This window comes from Zosterops lateralis (genome assembly GCF_965231275.1).
Source record: "Zosterops lateralis genome assembly, chromosome: 29".
Taxonomy (NCBI): Eukaryota; Metazoa; Chordata; class Aves; order Passeriformes; family Zosteropidae; genus Zosterops; species Zosterops lateralis.
In genome coordinates this window covers 5,549,386-5,575,744 of record NC_139789.1, presented here as the reverse complement: position 1 = coordinate 5,575,744, position 26,359 = coordinate 5,549,386, and the positions used below count along the sequence as shown (strand labels likewise).

The window sequence follows — 26,359 nt, the reverse complement described above, 5'->3', positions numbered from 1 at the left end:
TCAAGAAAAGTGCATTATCTTTGAGCATAAGATGACAAAATCATTTCTACAATAGTGCCAACAGATTTCACAGACAGGAATTAAAAATAAAAAAGGCTTAACTAGAAACAGCTTGGAATTTCCTACACTTTGAGAGCACAGCACATGGAACAAGGTACAGGAAGGACTGACGACCCTCACAGGGCAGAGGTTCCATGAAGAAAAAAAGTTGCCTATATAAAAATATTTCACACAGCAATTATTGTGGAAGTATGACTTTTACGAGCATCTGTTTTTATTGCAGGCTGACTGGGAGGTTTTACAGCAAGACAATATGAAGGTGTCTGAGGGAAACCATTCAAGGCAAATGTGAACACAGAGTTCTGTGAAGGGAAATGTGGTAATTCAGTATCTGCATCCCACGTGCACTGTCAGCTTCAATGGGAGTAATTGTTTATCTGTCCTGTTTAATTGTTGTGCCTCAGTGCTCTGTGCAATCCAGGCCTTTCCACAAGTCATTCCAGTAGTTTATATTCTGTATAAAACGTGTGTCACCATAAAAACCTGCTCAAGGTACCACAGAGTCTAATCATTTATCTAAGTAGAAAGAAGAATCATCCCCACTCTTTCCTCTAAGCCAAATATGCAATGGGTATTTATTCCTAGTAAAGTAAAAAAGCTTAGGTGGAAATGGAGGAAAAGCAGAACTGGAATCCAGATGACAATTATGTGCAATCAATTTAACTGGAATGAAGCAAGAACAACGTGTTTTCCACCTTTGCCTGGGATTGTTTGGGGTGTGTGTATGGAAACAGCTCCTAAAAAATAAATTTTTTAAAAAGGAAAAAAAAGGAAAGATGGAAGTGAAACTATGAGCAAACATAGGAAAAAAAACCTCATTGCCTCAGCCCAGAGAAGAAAGATGACATGCAAGATCAGCAGTTGAGCCTACATTCCAAACATTGAAAAACTACAAAGAATGTGAAATTCCATCCAGTGCAGGTGATTACTGCTTTCTTCCAGGGTTCTCTTACACCTAATGGCACAGCTAATGAACACAGCTTTTCATATCAATGAAAGAAAAATCTCGATACAAATCGATTAGAAATCATTTCTCCTCTTATCTTTAACCAGGACTTTGAAATTCTCAGAGCCACGAGCTAAACTTGAATTTCTGTAAAGATTCCAATTCTGTATCCAATTCTGTGGTTACAGAATTCATACACACACACGAGCTTTAATATATAGAATATATATGCATATTCTACATATTCACTGTATATATACACATTTTATGTACAGCACAAGGAACTATATACTGAACATAGCATGTGGACATGTGGAGTATATACACATACTATGATTACATTATACAATACTCTCTCTTTATATATATATATATATTTATATATATAGACACAAATAATATGGATCTCACTGTACATTGTATATGCACTGGGGGTATTCACATTTTCCTTATCTTACATTGTACATATTTTCTTCGCCCAAATAGCAACAGGTCTGTTTTGTGCTTTAAAATTTCGTTGGTCTGGAGGAAGAAGATCGATGTCTCGCAAAAAAAAGAGCCAAGTGCAGGTATTGTACAAACACCAAGTTACAGCACGGGGAAAGAATGTGGGGAATCTCCATTTTTATATGGAAAATTATATTAAATACAAGTAATTGGTTTACAAGCTTCTCACAGCTAGGTTTTCTTCTACTGCAGTGACAACACTTGGAATTAAGAGTGTTTCAGTGAATTGAAGGTTCCTAAATCTAATACTGTGCATAGACAATATGTTGTGCTCTGTCCTTGTCCATCTGTTGATCTGCAGTTACTTTCCAAGCAAATATGAAGAAGAGCCAATAAGGAATACAAAAACAAGCCCTAACACTCTACAGAATGCTGGATTAATTAACATTTCTGCCTCCCTGCTGGACAGCTTGAAAACATCATTTCATTGGCCTAGAAGAATTATAAATTCAGTATTTTAGGGCTCTGACAAAGCAACAGAAGGTCTTGTTATGGTACAGAATTTCAAAAATGCATCAAGATATTTAGTCATCCACCTGTCCCACTGGAGTGACATCATCCAGTCCAGAACTGGAATTACTTTCTAAATTTTATTGTAGGGGAAGAGACACCACAGGGACTCAGGTCCAAGTGAACAGGAGGATCTTACACATGGAAAGTTTGTTTAACTTCACTGAGAATCCTCCTGAGCAGCCACTTGCTTTTGAAAATTGCTCTTTCACAGCAAAAGCTTTATCATGTCACCTGAAGACAGACACAAATCAGCTCTCAGAGACTTCAAGTTCTATTATAAACCAACAGAAGAGAGAATGTTTTGACGTTTTAATATGTTTGATCATGTAATCAAACACACATTAGAGAAAAAATCATCGCGATAGGAAGGGATGTCAAATCAAGTTCTGCAAAATTAGACACAGCTTCTGTTGCATCCCAAAGGACTCATTAAAAGACAGTATTAAATATCATTACACGGTTGGTTTTGTTATTAGAAATAAATCTTCTCTCCTCCTGAGGAGAACAAAAGGTTCACATTGTTTATAGTACCATTAGCACAGGAGACACAGAGCAAAAAGGGAGTTGTGACTCCACAAATAAGATCCTAAACATGGATAGATTTGTGTGTCTGCACACCACCCACCTCCTCAGAAAAGCCTGAGACTAGAAAGGACAAGTCTTGGCTTCTTTTCAGAGCTGAAAACTACCAAGATGCTTAAAAAGATCCAATCTGACTCCTCTGTGTAAGGAAAACATCCAGGATAAGGCAACCCCAACAGAACAGGGAAGGATTGTTTTTATTCACTCAGCAGGCACTATCATTGTGGTGTGAAAATAAAAGTAAGGAAGCAAGGATGTAAAAAACCAGAAATGCGTTAAAGATGATGAAGAAATATCACATTAAAAAAAAAAAAAAAAAAAAAAAAAGAGAGAAAATGTTGCTAAGATAAGGGCCACATCAGTAAAAATACTGAAGGTAAAGCTTTTGTATTCCCAGAGAACAAAGGGCAGAAAAGAAGACTGAGGACATTTAAAAACGCCTGCTAGATCTGTACTCTATGAGACAGAAAATTCCAAGGCAAACACAACTGAAGTTTTAGAATTCCCGCAATCAGAAAAGGCATTTAGAGTAAGCAAATTAAATTCACAGACTCGTTTTTTTCTATGACATATCAAATATATCCTGTGTTCTCTTTTCCAGGTGGGAGCACTCCATGCATACAAAACCTGTTCCTACCTGGTCTGAGAACTGCAAACTGTATTTTAGACCAACCAAGACGGTGCTGCCAGAACTGACGTGTGAATGTGGATTTGGCAACTAAAACCAGACTCAACTTGGCTTGATTTCAGCTCAATCTGCTTGATCTGTCACCCCAAAGAGGTGGAATTGAAGAAGCAGAGGTAGAGACTGTCCCAGAGAGTCACTTGGGTAACACAACCTGGTCTTTGTGCTGGAATAAATGAGGGTACATTGAGTTGTAGGGGTGAAAATCCTCAAATATGGCAAATTTTCCACCACTGGATTTCTTGATGTCACCTTAAAGCAGCACCCAATTGTGTATCAGCATCTTACAATAAAGCAAATTTTTTTACTTCATAATTTAACTGTTAAATTATTTATCCCATTTACTACAACTGAATTAACTTCCTCTTTTAGTCACATACAATTATTACAACTCGATGCAAACGGATGTTTAAATTAGAAGAATTACTAATTTCTAGAGTCTTCAAATTTGTACTGTTTTTATAGAGTTCATTGTTGGTATCCATCATCTATAAATTGCCAGATTCTTTTGTAGAAGCCACAACTTCTGGATAAAAAGGGACCACCTAATAATGAATTTATGCTTTCACACAGATGATACAGAAGAATTACTAATTAGTCTACCGTGAATTATTAAATAAATGTAACAAGTGAAAGCTAATTCTATAAATATTCTCTTTTTATGACGTTTTTCTTTGAAATCCATCCTGCAGCCTCAAAGACCCAGTGGAATTCAGATTAAAAAAAAAAAAACAGATTCACAAGCTGCAGCTTATTCTATGCAACAATTGCCTTCCAGATAAAGAAACTTTCAGTACCTTAGGATTATACGTTAAATTTCTTACAAGAAGCAATAAATTTTCTCTAGAACATATAATACACCTTGTACAGTGTTTCCTGCAGATTTTCTGCACTTGAGAAGCCACACGGAGCCTGGTCAGACACAATCAGTCTAGATCTGAAGGTGACTAAAATTATATTTTCACAATATAAACCAAAGGATTTTTAGTATTTTTATAAAAGCTTTGTTCCAAGGTTTTTCTCTTCAACAGAGTGAAGCCCAAGAGCTTCTTTTTTAAGAGTTTGGCATGTCAGCCTTACTGAGTGCAATGGCCAACTCAAGGTCTTCTTGTTCTTGTCTCCGCAACCGAGCCAGTCTTTCCTGCTCTGCTTTTTCACTCTCTCTCTTCGCCCAGGCCAGCTGCTGTTCCTCATTTCCAAACTAAAAAAAAAAAAAAAATGAAAATGGAAAATGAATTATTAAAATTACTAATTACCGGCTCAACGAAATGATGCAAAAAAAAATTTACAAAGAATCAGATTTATTAAATATACAGCTCGAGTACACCAGGCTGGTCTAGATGGACATAGAAATTCACTCACTGGTTTTCTCCAGTGAAGAATTTCACTTCATCCTTTATTTCCTTAATTTCTTCCTCCTTCACTTCCTCCCCTTGATTTATTTCCTTAATTCCTCCTTCCTTTACTTCCTTACTTAGTTTATTTCCTTAGTTTCTTCCTCCTCCCACCTGAAAATTAACCCACACAGGATGCAAGTCCTCGCACCTGTGCCTCAGTTGGGTATGAAAATGGCCAAAAAAAAAAAAAAAAAAAAAAAAAGAAATTAAAGTGTTTGGAAGCAAAGCAACTACAACCATTTCTAAGAACAAACAGCTGGTAAAAGCTGGTAAATATGGACACTGCTGACATCTGGGAAGTTTCATCACCAAATCAGAAATTATCAAAAGTGCTTCTGTTGCTGTTCATAAAATACAGACAGTTATTATTATTATTATTATTATTATTATTATTATTCTTACAGACAGTAAGAAATAATGTGAGAGAATACAATTGACTTCAGCAGAGAAGACTAAGAAAATATCACATTTTATAACATTCAGGTCCTAAACTTGTTTGGGCTTCCCAAAAACACAAGTACAGTGCAGCAAAATTTGTCCAAAATTATATTCTAGTATTTACCATTGAGGGATGCAAAGGTTGAACTTTTTTGAACAAAATCTGAAACGATTTCATTGAAATCACAGCAATTTCAAACTCAAATATAATCTGTTCCCAGTTAATTTGCTGAGGAGGAGGATGGGAATAGCTGCATGCAAATATTTGCATTAAAGCCCATTCTAAAATCTTCTTTGTGCTGGTTTGGTTCTGGTTTGGTTTTTTTTGGGTGTTTTTTTTAAAGAATTTTGTGTGTGTGTGTGCAGGAAGACATTATTTGAGGAGAAAAATTCCAGCTGGATGTATATTGTAAAAATTTCACTGACACAGCTACACCTGCCCACACCAACCTGAAATATTTTTATTTTGAGTTTCTTTCAACTCAAGCTCAACTCTCATTTACTCATAATTTAATCACATCTCTGTATGGCCATCATTCATTTTATTTTTCCAGTATGACTTGAGACTATTTGAGAAAATCGTTATTTGAGAGAAAAAAAATTTTACTTTTCTTCATGCAATATCTCTGTTTGCATTGCTGTAAAAAATTTAGATGAAAATCTTTGCGTTTGATGTTACTGAAATACAACAGAAGTGTCACAACTCTTGAATATTTTACTTTTAAAATGGAGAGACCCTACTACAATTCCTCATATTTAAATAATGTCAGCTGACAGGTAAGATTGAAAAGCTCACTAAGGCTTTAAATAGATTATTTTTTTTTCAAAGTAAAGACAGATATAAATGGAAGCAGGAATTCTCTGCTTAGCCCAGGAATTCAGGTAGATCCTACAGCTGGGATAGAGAATGAACCATTACTATTTTCAGAAATACAAAATGTTTTGGCCAAACTATCTGAGATTTTTTTTTTTTTTTAAATGTTGAGAAACCAATTTTACTTTTATAACTTCCATGCTAGGATAAGGCTTTCCAAAGTTTATCAGAGTCCCAATTATAACTTGTTTATGGGACACAAGTTATATTTTTGTGGTTAAAAGTGCAGAGTGGAAAGAAAAAAAAGGAAAAATAGGCAGCGATTCATTGGAAACAAATCTGGATGTGCCTTATTTGGTTGGCACAAAGTAGGATTTTCAGGAGATAACTCTCACCACTGAGTAGTGAAATAAATACAGAACAGTTCATTAATGCCACAGATTCTTGCACAGATTGTCTAGAAAAAGATAATTTGCAGGCAATTTAATACAATAACCATTTTTTTTTGCATATGTCCAGGTTTCAACAAGGCTATAAATATGTCACACGTGAAATTGCATTAAACCCCTCCTTTTCTTTTTTCTTTTTTCTTTTTCAGAAGTACAGTCAGACCCAAGGCAGAGATGAGGAAAGCAGCAGACTGCAGCAAGACTAATCAAATCACAAAAAGTTTCACTGATTTGTGTGTACTGAATTCCCAGCTTGTGCTGAGACAAAAACTTTAGTGGTGAGTGTTCAGTTTCTTGGAAATTTAAACACTTTCTGTTGGCAAAAAAGGAGCTTTTCTTGTTGTTCTGTAAACTGCAGCTGGAACCCAGAAACACCTGAAATCTCAACTACCAAAAGACTGGTTTTTTTTCCAATGAATCAAATATATAAATGGCAGCAACAAAGTTAAGAATGCAATGAAAATATACAGAAAATCTGGGTGAGTGAATTTGCCAGCGCGTCAAAAAAAGCACCAGATTTTCCTGCTAAAATATAATGAAAGTTCTCGTTCTTGCAACAGTCAAGGATTTCAATTAAAAATCAGGTTGTTTGATTACTCAGTTCTACGTGATTCTGTTCTCAGATTCCGTGGATTCAAAGTAGGTGTCAAAAACCTTCTGGAGGCAAAACTGGTTTTCATTCCCATTAGAAATAAAGTTTCCCAACCATGAGGCAAAGAGAAGCACAATATTCTCAATGATTTCAAGGTCATTCAAAACATTGTACAGAAGGATAAGGAACTGTCAAGTGTAGCAGTTTAATTATAAAAGTAAAAAAAACCCATGAACTGAGGAGAAAAGGGATGAAATTTGTCTTTTCAGCCAAATTCAGTCAATACTTCTTTTTTTTTTTTTTTTTTTTTTTTTTCCTACAGGAGGAGAAATTAATTCAGAAAACATTAAATTTAAAGTTTAAATTTTAAAAAATTGACGTCATTTGATGAAATGTCATTTAACAGGAATTATTTAGTGGCTACTGCTTATTATCTCATTTTTTTCCTGCTTGTTCCTTATCTTCTAAATTTAATCTAAACTGAGAGAACCTGATGGCACAGCGAATTTAACCCTGGAGCACCCACTGGGATTGGGATCAGTGATTTTGTTTAATCAATTTGATACAATCACTCAGAGTAAAACCATGTTTTAACTTAAGAAATACAGTCTGGAAAGTAAGATGACAATAACTGGGTAACAATCATTTCCATTCCATCATTTGTCTTTCACAGGACAGGAACAAATTTTTTTTTTTTTTTTTTTTGCAGGAACAAATTAGATGTTGTTGAAGAAACTTCAGATAAAACAGGTTTTGTGTCTTATTTTTATTAACAATGTCACCAGTTTGTATACAATCAGAATTTAACTGTGCAAATCCAAGTAGTCAAACACACAAAAACAAATCTTCAACTTGGATGTTTCAAAAGTGATAATTTAAAGCCCTTGAGGCCCAACTAAAGTCTGCACAGATTACCTCAGCTAACAATATCAAATAGGAAAGTGATACACATTTAATATTAAATAATAACTAGGAAAAAGAAGCCTGAAACATTAAAAAAGAAACAACCTGAACGATTCAGCTGAAATATCTCCCCTTGTTGAACACTGACTTGTGTCCAGCAGAGTTCAGGAACAGAGTGAGTTTGTGATTTTACTGCGTGGCAACGTCAGAGAACAAAAACAAAATGTGAAAGGAGGAAGAAGCCTCAGGCTGTGGATGGAATAGATTCTGTCCACTTCTGGAAGAATAAACAACCACACAACCATTGCATTGACAATGGTTCCAAATTCCAGCACTAAAACCAAAGCCAGGCTTTGGAAACCCCGAGATTTTTAATTGAATGGGGATCCGGCTTTGTTTTCACACCTTCTGGGACTGTCTTTTGGAGTGCACTGTGGACCTTTCTATCTTATTTCATTTTATCTTTTGTCTTTTCTACAACATCAGTAACAGGAACAAAATTCAACAGCTAAATTTTCAATCTCTGTCTCATCTGTGTCTCTCCATGACCACATTCCATCATATACAGTAAAAATGTTTCAACAGGATTGTCAGAACTTTCTCCACAAACAGTTACAAATAATTATTAGGAACTTTCCCTTTAAAGATTCGCTTCTCGGGGTATGGTGAAATTGCTCTAGAAATGTTTTCATCGAGTGATTTTTGAGTCTTTACATCATCGGCTCCCAAAAAATCTGTTTACAAAATAACCTCCATGCAACAAAAAAAAACAATACACAGATTCTTCTACAAAGAATTTGAGAGTAAAGGCACACTGTACTAAAATAATTTAAATGCACGTAAACCCTTGAAAATTTAGTACGAAACTTCTTTTTTTTATTGAAATAACGCCTTTTTATTACAGAAATATTAATACAAAAAACAATGAGGACAGCGTGAAGGTAACTGAGAGACAGAAGCCAAGGAACAGTAGGTTTGCAGGTGAGACAAAAAAAACCCAACAGAGATTGCTGCAAGCAGAGCAGAAAGTGGTTTGCTCAGAGACAAGGAACTTAACTTACAGAGCTGAAGTCTGCAAACCCCAAGGAAGAGTCTTTAGAAGTTTTACTTGAAGAGGAGGGAGCAAATGGATCTTTTCCACTAAATGGGTCCCCAAACCCCTTTTTACTTTGAAACAGGTCACTGCTGTCAGCCCCAAATGGCTGGAATGGATCATGGGGCTTGGGAAAATCTGCAGACCCAAGCTGGCTTACAGGAGTACTTTTACCTGGAAAGTTTAGGAAAAAAAAAAAAAAAAAAAACAAAACAAAACAAAAGGAGAAAAAGAGAAGTTACTTACCATGGACAATGCAAGGCCCTGAAATAGGAAACTGTGCTATGCACTTTAGCATCATCCATCCTTCCTGGGGTGGGTGAAAATTTAACCAAATATAATGGGATATTCATTTCTCAATGCAAATCATCTCAAACAGTTGTTTTATTGAAATGGATTTATTATCTTATACACACCAAAATATTAATACCATCAAGATTTCAAATGATGAAACTCATTATAAAGTTCAGAAAAAATTTGGTTCAGAAAAAAATTGACAAGCATGACTTTTGCTTTTCCAGGATTAGAGATATTTCAAATTTAAGTTTGGTATTATGTAGAAGACAAAATAAAAACTCATGTATCAGTAAAGACAAGCCACGTTAAATAGGATAAAAGAGTAACTTAGCTGTCACTTTATAGAATGCCTGAATTCTTTTTTTTCCTCTGATACTGGTTTATCCTTCTACCATCACATACACAAAGAAAAGGAGCTGATTAAGAAATCACCTCTCTCTGGGGTGTTTGCTCCACAACCCACCTTTTGTTCTGATATTCTACCCCAAAAACAAATGAAATCACGGAATTATTGTGTATGCTCATAAGTAATATGTGTATATTTCATTTTGTTGTAATCAAAGCCTCAATGGTTGATTTTTTAATTCCCCTTGTCAAAAGACTATTTAGTGAGGTTAAATAACTAAACAGATAAATGTATTTCTCCCCCTTCCACCCCATCTTAAAAAATAAAAAAAAGAGATTGCTCTTGACAAATATTCATCCAGCTTCCAGGGAAAATATTCCTTGGGTGAACATTCTTGATTGCAATGTATATTTGATAAAGGAAAATCTAAAAACATTCTTAAAATAAAGAAATACTTACAACTTCCTGTGTAACAACCTCAATTCCATACATTATTTGTAGTAATAAAGCTGTTTTGAAATATCCAATTCTTTGAACTGTAATTTAATAGGAATTTTATAATTTATTCCCATGATGATATACATACTAGGAAAGCACAGAGAAATGGAATTAACTCCTACATTTCAGAGTGTACTTGGCACATCTAAGTCACAGCCTGAGAGCTTTTCAGAAAATACTTTTGGTACAGGCTCATGAAGCTCATAAGATTCGCTCAGATCTGTGGAAATGCTTTTATCGAAGGGAAATAAAGATCTGCAAACTTGCACTACATAAATGTAATAATAAATGTAAAATCCAGCAATTTCCAGTAAATTTACATCCTCTCTTCTACTCAACTGGCTTCTATCCCCCAAAGTCAGAGGCAAATGTGGACAGTGAGCTGAAGGAATTGGGTGTACAGGGAACAGAAGGAATCAGGTTTTTACATGGAGCTGAGGAAATCACACAGACTCTCATTAGGGAAGTGTCAACATCAGCCTCAGATGCAATATAAGCACCACTGGCAAGCATTGAGCTGAATAGAAAGTGGGAAAAAAAGAAGTTCCCAGCTGAACAACCAGACAGAGAAACACGGAAAACAAGGCACATGCAGCAGGAGATAGAACTGGATTTGTTTAATCCTGAGAGTGTTCAAGCGGAACCTGATCATGGTTCCTGCAAGTCTTCCATCAGGAAAAAGGTGAATGGATTTAGACCGGACCAGAAGAGATTCACATCAGACAATCCACAACAATTTTTAAACTTAAGGATACTTCAGACTGCCCAGGGAACTTATCACATTCACAGGGTCAGAGAACATCCTGAGTTGGAAGGGACCAGCAGGTCCCTTAACCCTAACCCTGACCTAACCCTGACCCTGACCCTGACCCTAACCCTGACCCTGACCTAACCCTAACCCTGACCTAACCCCTAACCCTAACCCTGACCCTAACCCTGACCCTGACCTAACCCCTGACCCTAACCCTGACCCTAACCCTGACCTAACCCTGACCCTGACCCTGACCTAACCCTGACCTAACCCTGACCCTAACCCTGACCCTAACCCTGACCCTAACCCTGACCCTGACCTAACCCCTAACCCTAACCCTGACCCTGACCCTGACCTAACCCTAACCCTAACCCTAAACCCTGACCCTGACCGAACCCTGACCCTGACCCTGACCCTGACCTAACCCTAACCTTGACCTAACCCTAACCCTGACCCTAACCCTGACCTAACCCTGACCCTGACCCTGACCTAACCCTAACCCTGACCCTAACCCTAACCCTGACCTAACCCTAACCCTGACTCTAACCCTAACCCTGACCCTAACCCTGACCTAACCCTAACCCTGACCTAACCCTAACCCTGACCTAACCCTAACCCTGACTCTAACCCTAACCCTAACCCTGACCCTAACCCTGACCCCTGGCCCTGCAGAGCCACCACAACAATCCCACCCTGTGCCTGAGAGCTTTGTCCAAATGCTCCTTGATCCCTGGCAGCCTTTGGGCCGTGACCATTGCTCTGGGGAGCCACTCCATCAACACATCCATGAGCTTTGAGAAAGTTTTCACAAATAACACCAGTTCAGCTGCCTTGAAGCTGGAAGATAAAGGAGATCTATTAAAGCTCACTCCAGTATTATTTTCCATGGTTCAGTACCTGTTCCATCCTGGATAACAATATATGATATACAGATTCCCATGGCAGCAACCACTTGTGCGACTCCTAAAGAGAGGAAGATCAGGCCAGTGCTTTGTCCTTCATGGAAGGAAGTGACACAATATCCAGGGAATTGCTCTCCTCAAAAACACAGACCCTCCCTCACTCCAACCTGCATTTCCACAGGCCACATTTTCCTCTCTGGAATGGAGTGTTGCACTTCCATCCTCAGATCCCTGCGGCCACAGCCATCCCACACCAGGGGACACACAAACCTGCCAAGGGATGGGCAAACTCAGCATTTTGTATGTTTAATGCTCCACATCAAAGAGTTAACTTATTTTAACTCGTTTTAAATTAGAGTCACAGATTTCCAGAATGGTTTGGGTTGGAAGGTACCTTAAAGCTCATCCAATTCTAACCCCTGACATTTTCCACTAGACTGGGCTGCTCCAAGCTCAATCCAAACTGGCCTTGGAGAACTACAAGGAGAATTAAAGTACCTGCATTTCCAACTTCTGGTCAAGGCAAAAAAAAAAAAGAGCCCTTTATGCTATTTCTCCTTCCTCTATCGCCAGTTACCAGCAAGGAAACTCCCCCTCACACTTCACTCTGTATTGCCCAAAATTAATTTGGACTGATGGAGACAAAACTGACCCATTTAAAGCTTTGGTTAAATCTTCTACCAGCGAAACCACTTTGTGAAATTGGTGACTGTTAACACAAATAAACGTATTTGTTCAGCAAGCCTGGTTTTTCTGCGTGGCCTGTTTAAGGTTTTTGCACAAAGCCTCAGGTGGTTTTGAACCTGCACGGAGCATCAGAGTTTTTTGTGCTTCATCTTCACAAAAAATCACTTTGTTGTAAAGGAAATGTCACCATGTAATGAGTTACTGCTAATGACATTGAAAACTTTCATTTGACACACTGAGTGCCCACTTTCTTCAGATTTTTAGATGTTAAAGAATAGAGTGGTAATTTTTCTATTTTTGAAAAATAAAAAAAAAAAAAAGTGAGAGGGGAAACCCTTATGCAATCAGGTTTATCTTTTGCAGAGCAATTTTAAGGGCAGCACCTACTCTGAAAAATTTTCACTCCAAAATCAGCCGCAATTAAACCTGATTTTAATTTGATTTAATTTAAAGGGAGATTTCTCAAAAAAAAAAAAAAACCCAAATTCACATTTTTTTATCCCCAAATCATCTCAGTTTAAACCCATTTTTAGTCTGATTTATTCCAAGGGGAGATTTCCCAGAAAAAAACCCCCAAAAATCACAATTTTCACCCCAAAATCAGTCACAATTAAACCTGATTTTAATCTGATTTAATTGAAGAGGAAATTTCACAAGAATAACCCAAAACTCACATTTTTCAACCCAAAATCATCCAGGATTAAACCTGATTTTAATTTGATTTAATTTAAAGTGATATTTCTCAGAAAAAAAAAAAAAGAAAACCAAAATTCCCAATTTTTGCCCCAAAATAATTCAAGTTTAAAGCCATTTTTAGTCTGATTTAATTCAAGGGGAAATGTGGTTTTGAGGCCTGTCAGAAATTTGTTTGGTTCAGTTAGATGTTCAAATTTATCCGTTTATTAGACATAAATTAGTAATAACACCACCAGTATTATATTTCTGATGTCTTTGCTGACCTATGGCAAGTGTAGTCTCCCGTTGTAGTGAGTGTACACTTAATTACACAAAGATTTTTGTTTAGTGTGTCAAACAGGATCTCTCCAACATAAAGCAAATGTAGCCAAGCCACAGTTAAAAAGTTACCAGCTGTTCTGACAGACACTGGGAAAACTGCAATACTGTAAAATATAGTCAGAACTGAGATTGCATTTATCTTCCATTTGGTGGAAAACATGACAACCATCATGTCCAACTCCAACTCCAAATCTCTCCTTTAGTGCCCTTTGTACATTTTTTTTTTACAGTTTTGCTTTATCATGCCACACTCTGCAAACGTGGTTTTGAGGCCTGCCAGAAATTTGTTTGGTTCAGTTAGATGTTCAAATTTACTCGTTTATTAGATATAAATTAGTAATAACACCATCAGTATTATATTTCTGATGTCTTTGCTGACTTATGGCAAGTGTAGTCTCCCATTGTAGTGAGTGTACACTTAATTACACAAAGATTTTTGTTTAGTGTGTCAAACAGGATCTCTCCAACATAAAGCAAATGTAGCCAAGCCACAGGAAAAAATCACCAGCTGTTCTGACAGACACTGGGAAAACTGCAATACTGTAAAATAAAGTCATAACTGAGATTGCATTTATCTTCCATTTGGTGGAAAACATGACAACCATCATGTCCAACTCCAAGTCCAAATCTCTCCTTTAGTGCCCTTTGTACATTTTTTTTTTACAGTTTTGCTTTATCATGCCACACTCTGCAAACGTGGTTTTGAGGCCTGCCAGAAATTTGTTTGGTTCAGTTAGATGTTCAAATTTACTCGTTTATTAGATATAAATTAGTAATAACACCACCAGTATTATATTTCTGATGTCTTTGCTGACTTATGGCAAGTGTAGTCTCCTGTTGTAGTGAGTGTACACTTAATTACACAAAGATTTTTGTTTAGTGTGTCAAACAGGATCTCTCCAACATAAAGCAAATGTACCCAAGCCACAGTTAAAAAGTTACCAGCTGTTCTGACAGACACTGGGAAAACTGCAATACTGTAAAATATAGTCAGAACTGAGATTGCATTTATCTTCCATTTGGTGGAAAACGTTGTATTTTTACACGACTTTGCTCATCATTCTATGGCAGGCAAACAGTTGTAACCCTTATTTGATTTTCCTGCTAATAGTTTCAGGGGAAAAAAAAAAAATTCAGAAAAAAAGCAAAACAGGTCCTATTCTGAAACCACAGCAGTTTCAGCAGTTACCCAAGTGGTGCACCCAAACCACACCGAGGACTCACTTCAGCAAAAAGAGATGATGAACAAAATGGTTTACCACAGCAAGTGCTGTTACTTACAGTGAACTCCACCCATACAAAGGTTTATCTAATTTCATACCCCGCAGCAAACTTGAGTTTGGAGGGCTGAGATCTGTATTTCAAAGCAAATATAACCTCACTGGTAAGATGCAAACACAAAATTTGTCTTACAAGATATTGACAACGAAGTGAAATATTTCGAGCTGTCTCAATATTTTGTGTTTCAGTGCTGGGCCTGACTTTCTGCTTAGAAAAGGACTTTGTTGAATGGTAAGAAGCAGCATTTTTCCTGCCTTTGAAGCCTGGATGGATCGTGCACATGGGCCAATGGGACAGAGTGGAAATGACACAACTTTAAACTTTCACTAAACAAGGGCTCCTTTCCAGGAAACCTCCTAAACTGAAAAATACCCTTTAAGAAGTCAGAGTTGAGTTAAGTCCATACCTGTGATTATGCCTGACCATATAATCCCAAGGATTTCCACCTCTCCTGTTTTTCAAATGGCAGAAGAAGCCTCAGGTGCCTCCCAGCAAATCTTTCTCTTGAACAGTTTGCCAAATTTACATCTCATTCCCAACTTACTCAGCATGTTTTCCACCAGCTTGTTAAGATTATCCAGCTCCTCCAGTGATGCAGAGTAAAATCTTCATAAAGTGAACTTTACAAAAATCACTGAAGAATTATTACTATTTCAAACTTTGCCTGAAGGTTAACTACATGAAACTGAATTTTCTACAGAATACCTGGAGGCCTTTGTCTTCAACAGAGGCTATTTCTGCGCTCTATTTCAAACTCAACTATTTGATGATAATGTTCTTTGCTAAAAAAATCACAACATTTTTTTTTTTGTAACAGAAAGGAAAAGTTTTACCATGCAAAACCCCCTCAGAACTGTGTTTGCTTAATATTTGCAAAGTTTGCACCTGGAGTTCACTTTTGCTTAAGAGAAATATTCTGCCAATTTACAAACTTCTTGAAAGGTGAGAAATCGTTACACGTTCAGCCCAACAATCTGCTCTGAAACAGCTTTTGGCCAACCCCCTTTTCAACCATCAGTACTGAAATATCTTTGAGAGGCCAGCATAAACAAGAGAATCAAAGCGTGAATGGAATTTTTAGCTTGTGGCCAGGCAGGTGCTCCACCCATGAGTCATTTATCCTACACAACAAGGGATGCCTGTGCTCTAATGCAACTGTCAAGTCTTCTAGAAGACATGAAAAATAATAATAAAAAAAAAAACTTTTCCTGTCAGTCACAACTTTGAGGCTGATTTTTTCACTCTCGGCTGCAGATGAGGGAAAAAAAATAAAGGTAAACAGGTACCGTGGTTCTTGTGAATAAAGTCTTGGTGCTGAAAAAGTTCTAAGGAAACAGGTGTGTGGTATCAGGCAGAAATAAACATCCAACACTCCTGTGATCTCACAATGAGTGAAGAACAGAACTTTATACACCCTGCTCTAGAGCAAATGATTGATCCCCACAACTTCAATAAATCTACACAATTTAGAGTCAAATCTAAATTAAATTAAGGGAATTATATGACGTTATTTTTTTTTTTTTCTGATTAACACAATCCTTTATTTTGTTCCTAACTCCTGATTACATCCATTATACCTAACACGGCTTCTTTCTTTTAAAATTTATCTGATTAAATACATAGAGCAATTTTCTACATGGGGACACTGCACATGGTGCAAGTATAAAAAAAAAAAACCAACAAAGTCCACAAAAACATGATGTGTTTAAACACTAAGTATTCCCAAGATATCATTTTCTTTCAAGAACTGAACTCAGTAAATGCACAAGACAAAGCATTCAGACTTTGGCCTGCAATTGTAAGGAAGATACTGAAAAAAATTGTGAAGCCTTAATTTTGATCTAGTTGAAACACTGAAGACACATCTTAGGCAAACAAACTACTAAAATCCATTAATATGTCCAACTCAAAAAGCAGCAAAGATCTAAGCTTTCTTTACCTCACTGCAAAGTGTCAACATGAGGTCAACATGCACTCTCAGTGCTCTTGGGCTGCCTTAAAGATGAAAAATAAGTGTAAAATGGCAAAAAAACAGTCAAACCATAAAAATGCCTTAAATTAGAGAAGTGACACATACAAAAAAAAAAAAAAAAGAACTATATTTATCATTGACATGAAGGAGGAGGAAGCATCAAACACAAAGGAAGGAGCAGCAGAAGCTGCACAAACATCGCCCTGAGCTGGGCCAGCTGCTGGTTACACACAGAAGGAGCAAGAGGCTTCTGAAATAATCCCAGGGGTGCAAAAGACACCCCCAGAGAGTGAATTATCCAACTTACAATCCTGGTCCAAGGAAAAACCTGGAATGTGTTTGATTATCTGGGTATCTATTCACTTAAACTTTGAGGTTAAAGTGCCATCAGAAGACGCTCTTTGAGGATCCCCCCAGAACTGTGAGCACTCGGTGGGCAAATCTGTCTGTAATTTCCCTTGCAAGTCCCTGCATCACAGGAACTGAACAAAAAGATGCTCTGCTGGTAATTGTTCTTGCATTTCTAGCTTCTTTGGGGCTGACAACAGCCTTCTGCAATCACATTTCTAAGAAAAGGCTAAAGGATGGCCACCCCAAATTAGGGAATTAGTTTTTCTGCAGATGATGGATTACAACATTCAGCACAGCTCTAAGTTTTCAGATTGGTTCAATAAACACAATATTAACATCCTGAAGACCTGTTAAGATCTTAAACCCCAACTCCTTTTTGTTTTTTTTAAGCCACTAACAGGTTTGGATACTGTTTATCAGCCAACTGGCAAGATGAAAAACCAGTAGTTGATCAGTCAGATTTTGATTGAATCAGCTTTTTCTGTCTTTTTTTTTGGTAGGACAGCAAAATACATCCAGCAGTCTTGTAATTAGTGATTTGGTGAAGCACTGAACCCTAACACCTTGACTGATTAATTTTAATATTTTATAATAATTTTTATAATAATTTTTTATTTTATAATAATTATTTTATAATAATTTCTAGTCACTGTGCAAAGCCTTGTGTCTGCACTGAGGTCTGGAGCTCCTCTCTGAGAGATCAGGGTGATGCCTCCTAACCCAAGGCAGCCTACTGTCCCCTCTATTTTTCCCAGTATTTTAACTGTAACAATAAAAACACTGTGAGAACAAAACTGAAGCCTTTAACTCAAAAAGGGCAACACAGAGGTGTTAACCACTAACTTCTGAATGCCAATATTCAGTTGCCATCACAGACCAGAGCTACAAAAAAAAAATAAATGGATCACACAACAAAGCTTTGAAGTTTTTGACAAAATCCCCACGGGCACTCTGGAATAGTAATTTCCCAATGGAATTTATTTTAATACCTGTATTTCAAATAGCAGCTAAGTAACTCCACTGATTTATTTCTTATATAGGATGAATTTAATACGTTATTCCTTTAAATTTACTCAGTGGTTGTGGACTCCTCACTCCTGGAATTGTTCAAGGCAAATTTGGACTGGGCTTGGAACAACCTACTCTGGTGGAAGGTCTTCCTGCCCAAGGCAGGGGGGTTAGAACTGGGTGATCTTTAATGACCCAACACATATCACTCTGAAATTCTATGATTCTATCCATTCCAAATTACATTGTATTTTTCTGCTACTTACATATTGGCACCCCAAAGAAAAAAAACTTAATTTTTAAAGTGCATTAGTATTTAAGAACTTCACAATTAATGTAATATTCACTACCTCTATTATTCACTGGTATATAATAACATAATATAAATGATAACATTTACACAAGCTAAAAAAAAGGTAGTGTTAATTAACTGCATATATTAAATAAACATTACAAGAAAGCAGCACGCTGAAATTGAAAAGTGTATTTTCATCCTGTGTTTTTCCTTCTTTCAAAGTTAAAAAGATGAAAAGTGTATTTTTCGTCCTCTGTTTTTCCTTCTTTCAAAGTTAAAAAGATGAAAACCCCTATAAGCAAGCAATAAAAAATTTAGAAAAGGTTGAAGGTTTTACACTGCTCTGCGGTGAAGGTTCTTCCACTGATATCAAAGAACCCCAGAATGGTTTGAGTGGGAAGGATATTAAAGCTAATCCAGTGTCACCTCTGCCACGAGCAGGGACACCTTCCATTCTCCCAGGTGCTCCAAGCCCCATCCAACCTGGCCTTGGACACTCCCAGGAACGAGGCAGCCACAGCTCCTCTGGGCAATCTGTGTCAGTGCCTCACTATCCTCACAAAGAAGAATTTCTTCCCAACATCCCACCTTGCCCTATTCTCTCTCAGTTTGATGCCACTTCCCCTTGTCCTGTCAGTCCAGGCTCTTGTGAATAATCTCTTTCCACCTTTCTTCTGGGCTCCCTTCAGGTACTGGAGTGTCACAGTCAGGTCACCCCAAAGATTTTCCTCTCCAGGTTGAACAATTCTTTTAGCTCTTCCTCATAGCAGAGCTGCTCCATCCTTCTGATCATCTTGGTGCTTTGTCTGGACTTGCTCCAACAGGTTCATGTCCCTCCTACTCTGGGCACCCAAGAGATGGACACTTTTTTAGTCCTTGAACTTGAGGACTCATTGCAAAATCTCTCCTTCCTGAGAGTCTCAACCATGATGTCTTGGGTGATTCTGAGTGGTTCAAGCATCCTCCACTGCTCTTCAATAAACACCTGCATGCCTGTTATGTTCAAGTTTATTTCTAAATACTGCTCTTAACTTGGAATCTGGGAATTCCAGTAGGGATAGGCTTCCCTTGTCTGTAATCCCTCATACCTGAGCATGTTTCTGCAGCAAGGTGAGAGTGCTGCCAACACAAGTCATGGAAACACCGAGGGTGCCAGTTTGGAGGCTTCAGGGTGAACTTTTGCATGAGAAGACATTTTGAACCTACTGCCAGTTCTAGGGTTCTCCATGCATCCTGAAATTTGGGGGCTTCATCCTTCAGTCCTGAAATCAGGATTAAGGCACAATCACATTCATCCAAGAATGTGCTGACGGCAAAAAATGTCGTCTCTGACCTTCTCTGGCAACCACGTGTACCTGGACCATCATTAGTTGAGCACGGCCAGTAACATCTGTTTGGAGGATGCAAACTAGTGGTGGCACCAGCTATATCCTGCCATTTTAGTACCGTGCAGGAATTCACTGAGTGGTGAATATGGAACATGAATATGGATCATGAATATGGAACATGAATATGGAACATGAATATGAATGCACCAGCAGCCTTAAAGGCACTCAGCTGTCTCTCTGACCCTTGGGTGCATGAGTTACCTCTCCCATCCCTAAGGAGGTCCACAGGAATCCTCAGTGGTAAAACCCAAGACAATGCAAGGCATCGTGGGGAACTGATTGCATCCTACAACTTGGTGTGCCTTGTGCCCTTGGAAGGCAGGTCACACACTCCTGTTGTGGTGGTAATTTCATCGGGAAGGAACTCTGGTGCCTGAAAGGGCACCCAGAAGGCAGATTCAGCACCACACAGTTCAATGCCTTTGCCTTTGTCTCCTCCACATCCTCAATGTAGAGCATCACTAAGGCAGGGCACGACCTGCTGTAATAGGAGGGGTCAATTGTTGCTTGTCCTCCCTGGATACAGAGTGGCTTCCCTGAGGGCCTGCCAAGGAGTCCAGAGCATAGAGAGTAATGTGTCAGATGCTTGTCAGTAGTGGTTAATCTCACTGGTTAACAGCGCTGCTATAACCGCAATGTGGAATGCATGGGGCTGCACTGAAAGGAAGTGGTAAGGGTGGGGCATAAGCACTAGGTCCCACGATCAAAGCACTAAAGCATTTTACTTATAACCCAATCACTGACACCCACACAGCAACTTCCTGTACTTTAAAAAAAAAAAAAAAAAAAAAAGAAAAAGAAAAAAAAAAAATCTGTTTCTCTCGTTCTGTAATCAACAACTTTTACCTAGAAACTAGTTAGCGGCAAAGTCTGACTGATTTCAATCTGCAGCTCACAGCAGAAAACATAATTTTTAATCTGTGAGAACCTACAAGAGCCCTTTTAACTGACAGGTTTCAGTCTACCAGTTCTTTCAGATTTTTTTTTTATCCTTAATTACACAGAAGTCCCAAAAATCCGGAGAACGTGCACAAGAAATATAAAGCAACCAGAAGTTTGGTAGTGCTGAACACCACGGGTCATCCTCTGCCAGAAAATAAAATGTAGTTATAAATCTACAAAACTCAGCAATGTTTTAGGGGAGTTTGAGAAAACAGTATGCAGTGGAACATGGATCCTTGTCATAGGGCACCTTTGTTTAAGAATGTTGAGATACTTTACTATTATTTGCTTTTTGTTTCTCACAGCTCGTTACACAAAGCACTGGCATTTCTTTGGTGTTTTTTCAGCATTTTTCAAGATATAACATTAATAAATTTACAAAACGTTCTACTCCTCTCCCAAGTTCTCCAGTAGCACCTGGTGAACATCAACTTACTCCAGCCAAGTCCTAGGGGAGCCCTATGAAACCTAATGTCCATCAGGAACTTCATGGAGATGAATATCTTCCTGAAGAAAAAGAACATGCACACACTTTTCTTGGGGAATTTCATTAGAACGGTCTTGTCAGAAGAGCTCAAGAACTTTTTTCTTGGCTGATCTTCCTCAGCTTAAAGAGAATCTTAAACCATGTATGGGACAGAGACAGTGACTTTTCAAATCTTTTGGTGAAACAGTAAGTTGGAGCTTTGAGGCACACTGGTATCTAGATTTGCTGCTTCTGGAACACCTTCTCCTTGCTATTCCCCACTGGGATTCACTGAATTATTAACCCTCCTCCAATTCTCTTTAAAGATTCTGCACTTAACCTCTAAACAGTTATACTGAAAAAAAACCTACTCAATAGAGTATTTTACCATAAAAACAAACGTGAAATTTCTCTTGGACCAAGCAAGGATCAGATTAGGACTTTGAAAGATCTAAAAGATCTTGACAGACTGGTCAACAACAGAGTAAGAAAGAAGGAAAATTATTTATGATGAATAAAACAAGCATAAGGCTGAGATTCTACCCAAGATACAACTCTAAGTAAATAATCTCATGATTGTCATATCCTCTCTTAATCTTAGTATTCAAGGAAGGAAAGATATGGATCTGACGGGTGCCTAATCCATACAACACAACAAGGGTTTGCCTAACCTTGATAGCATCAACCAGAGAGAGCTGTGAACTGAACTATCTGCTAATACACTCCTATCACAGCTGCTCCTCAATGTTCCACTGTGAAAAAACCCAAACATCATCTAAAAACAAACACACCAACCAAAACAACCAACCCGTTTTCACTTTCCAAGCAGGCAGCAAACAGCAAAATGTGTAGGACCAGACCTGATGACCCACTGCACTCCTGCTGCCCACAACCCTGGCAGCAGCACAGGAGTTTCTGTATACACTGAGTAAAGACTGTGTCCAGAGCCTGGATATCAGAGCAGCTCCCATGAACCACAAACTTCTTTTAGAGGTCCTTCCAGGTCTATCTGAAGGCCTTTTGCTCTGACCTGTATCACTATATAGCAAACAGAGGTCATGTCCAAAAGGCTCCGTTTCAGGACCAGTGCTCTACAACTTCCTCGTGAAGGACTTGGATGTGGGACTGGAAGGCAAGACTAAGTAACTTTGGTGATGACACGCAGTTGGGAGGAGCTGTTGATTCCCTTGAAGGCAGAGATGTGCTGCAGAGAGATCTCGACAAAGGAAAGGGCTGGGCAATCCCCAACTTAACACGACAAATGCCAGATCCTGCCCCTGTGCCAGGACAGCCCTGGATGCCTGGACAGACTGGGGAATGAGAGGCTGCAGACCAGCCATGTGGGAAGGGTCCTGGGGGTTCCTTGGTGGGTGGCAAGTTGGATTTGAGTCACAGGTGTGCCCTGGCAGCCCAAACTGTCACCACGTTCTGGAGGGCACCAGGCCCAGCATCACCAGCCAGGCAAGGGAGGGGATCCTCCTGCTCTGCAATGGCCACACCTTCAATGCTGGGGGCACTTTGGGCACCGCAAGATTCTAAAGAACCTAAAGCTGCTGGAGAGTGTCCAAAGGACAGACAGAGTGATAGGGAAGGGTCTTGAGGAGAAGGGTTTGAGGAGAGGCTGAGGGCACTTGGCTCGTTCAGCTGGAGCAGAGGAGACTCAGGGGAGGCTCCTCGGGGGCTGCAGCTCCTCCCGAGGGGAGGCGGAGGGGCAGGGGCTGAGCTCTGCTCTGGGACAGGGACAGGAGCCCAGGAAGGGCTGGAGCTGTGTCAGGCCTTGGGATGGAGCTCAGGGAAAGGTTCTTCCCCCAGAGAGTGGTGGAGCACTGCCCAGGCTCTCCAAGGCAGAGGTCACAGCCCAAAGGCTGTCCCAGCTCAAGGAGTGTTTGGACAATGCTCTCAGCCAGGGAGGGATAGTGTTGGGCTGTCACATGCAGGGCCAGAAGTCTGACTGCATGACCCTTATGGGTCTCTTCCAACTCAGGACACGCCATGATCTGAAGTGTTTCCCTGATCCTGTGCTCAGCTCCAAGGGTTTGCACTGCCTTTGTTTTCATGAAGAAATGAGACTTGATGCTGAACTCCTCATTCACCCAGACAAAACGGAGACCCCTTGGGCAAGGGGAGAATTATGGCACACTTTGGTCCAAGATATTGTGCAATCCCTTAATGGATTATCAGACAGTGTTTGCATGTCACATCCAAAAGCTTCTCATACAGAAAAGCATCAAATCAGGGATAATCAGGAGCGATCCCTGGTGGATCCTGTTTACTTTCCACTATCAACTGCCTGGGAAATCAGACAGTTTCCAATGCTTTGCAAAAGTATTTCTATTTTTCTATTTGACTGCAGAGCTTTGAGGACAAGTAAAGTTTTCTTTTAAAGCGTTTTGCACCTGCCTACCAAAATGCAACCAAACCACAAAAGTGTTTTTCAATATTAAACCCGACCCCAACAGAAAGAACAGTTTTACTAAAAAGAGTACAAGCTGGGAACAGAAAGGCAAATTACAGGTTTCTCTGGTAATAACTAGCATTTATTCATCCTTCAGCAAGATCTTTATCACTTATACTTGTTTTTTAATTAAACAGACCAATAAGAAAGGTAAGAAACAACGGAAGTTTCTTGTCTGTTGTTTGTTTGCTGAGCCCATTCTAACACACTTTTTATGCCTTTATCTCCTGCTACAATCGCACTATATTACCATATAATTTCTCATGCTTTAAAGTAACCACTGAAGATTGCCTTCGCTGTGGAAGGAAGGGAGGAGTAGAACTGCATAAGCACATGAAGCTGATTTGCTTTAAAAAAAAACCCTGTTGTTTCCTCCTTAGTCTATTTTATCATAACAACATTTGCTTTTGGCAGAGCAGCAGAACCTCACAAATACTGTATCTCCCTAGAAGAGGGGAAGAGACACACTTAAACCATATTAAACCAACTGATGAAAGGGTGAGTGCACACGTCTAAATTAAAAACATATTAATAAAGCTGAATATTCACCAAATTCCTCAATATGTGCAAGAGAGAATGAGGACACAGAAATCCAAAATCCCTCATGTAGGTGAGTCAGTACTCACATTTGCTGCTACTATTACACTGCATTCACTAAGAGTCATCATGTTTCTATAAAAGGAATAGAAATAAACCACATGTAAGAGATTACATGGGTATATTTAGTATTTATTTGAATCATCCAACTTTATATAGGCCCTGTTATCACTAAAATACTGTATATAGACATTTTTTGAAAGATGGCCACTTGCATTCTTTCCTTGAAAATCAAATAAAGAAAAAAAACCATCATTCGCAGTGTCAAATATCAGCTTTTCTATTTCTCCTTTTATTCATGTCTGGCCTAGCGATTGATATTTGTCAACATGACATGTTATGTGGGGTTTTTTTTTTAATTAGTGAAAGCTCTTTAGTACATCAGTAGTAGAAATTACATAAAGCAAGCTCAGAACAAACTGCTTCAGGGGCATTTCCACAATCCTAGAGCATTTCCTGACAGGTTTGCATCAATCATCACCTACAAAAACTCCAAGATGTCCCAGCAATAAGGCAGAGAATCCACACACTGCAGGAGACATTAATCACTGTTCTCTTTGTATTATGCTTTCTAATACTGTTTGTGGATATATAAAGATACTACATGATGATCAATGTGTTTAGTGCAGAATTCTGTGCCTATTCAGAAGCAGAATCCAACTTTTGTTGGTTTTTTTGAGCCAACTGAAAGTTCCCTCTTAGTATCAACTGAACTCTACCACTTGTTGTTAAAAGGAGACTTGAAACTACATGGCTTCAGTTCTTTAAACAGCTTCACTGGTAGCTGAATATCTTGAAAACAACTCCAGGAGGAACAGAAATTAAAGCTCCACTAAGAGAGATCTTATTTTCAATTCATGAGATTTATATATCTCCCAGATTTCCGTAAATAACGGACTCGAAGCAGGAACAAAGTGATATATATATTCAGAAAGTGTTTTCTGTTTAATTCATGCAGTAATGTGTAAATGCAAGAATGATCCTACCTGGAACAGATAGATCAAGACAGGTCTGTCTAACCATGTTCTTGTTAGTGTTTAGTGGCAGATACCTCAGGAAGAACATCAAAAGAAGATAAAGATGCAGCCATAGTCAGACTGCCTTGCACTGAGCTACAAAGGAGCTAAAGCCAGTATTTTGGCTTTTGGGACACCTGTGTTTCTTCTGAGAATTATCTAGACAATTTTTAAGACCGTTTAAACTTTTTTTTGCATTCAGCATATTGTCTGTCAAACATAGAAATAAATCCTAAATTTAGATCACCATATAATAACAAACCTCTTTATTTTATAAAGATGCTGCCAATCTAATCTTATATTGTCTACTTAGAAAATACAGAGTTTTCCCCCCCTGTTTTTTCTTGCCATATGTGGTTTTACAGATCTGTCACAGGACTCTCTCATCATCTGTTTTCCAGTTTGATCAGTCTGGTTTACTGATAATTTTGTCAATTTACTGATAACTTCCTATCTTCCTCCATGGTTGAAATATAAGACAAACAGTAGACTGTCAACTTGTTCTAATATCCAGCAATACACTATAAATTGAAAGAAGCAGCTTTTAAAAGAAGAAAACCTCCTTACCACTGGGTGGTTTTGGTCGTGGAGGGACATTTTTCTTCGGTGGCAACGCTGGTGTGTCAGATTTGGTTTTGAAAGGGTCATCTGCAAATCCTGCCCCTCCAAACGAGGAGGCAAAGGGGTCTGAAGCTACTGACTACAGGAGGGAAAAGAAAAGAAAAGGGATGTGAGCACACTGTGGAATATCTGTGTTTTCATGAAGCTACAGGTAAAGCATTAACTTCAAAACCTGAGGGCAGATGTAGAGAATTATGGATGGTGTAGGATGTTAATGCCCAATGACAGAGGTGTGAAAATTCCATTAACATTCAAAACACCTCGTGCTCTTAATCATTTAAGTACTTCTAGAACTTCTAGTCCTAGCAAAAAAAAAAAGCTGATGAGAAAATAAAAGGAAGTAAAATTCTGCTTTTTTACTATTTGGCAATGAACAGTCATAGCACAGCCTGACCTTGAGTCTGATGAACACAATCTGGAAAAACACTGTGGAAGGTGTAACTTTATTCCAAGCTTTTCTTAAGTTACAGACAGGTATTTTGACTTTTTA

At 38.5% G+C, this 26,359-nt stretch overlaps 1 protein-coding gene across 4 annotated transcripts in view; it reads right to left on the bottom strand.

Annotated features, from left to right (window-relative positions):
• Positions 1-4,146: 4,146 nt before the first annotated feature.
• EPS15L1 (epidermal growth factor receptor pathway substrate 15 like 1) overlaps positions 4,147-26,359 on the bottom strand; it is a 42,832-nt gene continuing 20,619 nt past the window's right edge. For 2 of the 4 annotated variants that reach the window (XM_083880166.1, XM_083880167.1), the window contains 3 exons: positions 25,816-25,948; positions 8,948-9,153; positions 4,147-4,494 (listed from right to left, as the gene is read on the bottom strand). In XM_083880166.1, the coding sequence (XP_083736292.1) occupies positions 4,348-4,494; positions 8,948-9,153; positions 25,816-25,948 (486 nt within the window). In that variant the 3' untranslated portion in view covers positions 4,147-4,347. Of the gene's footprint in view, positions 4,495-8,947; positions 9,154-11,592; positions 11,709-25,815; positions 25,949-26,359 lie in introns of those variants that run through there. The other 2 variants (XM_083880169.1, XM_083880168.1) reach the window with 2 other exon arrangements.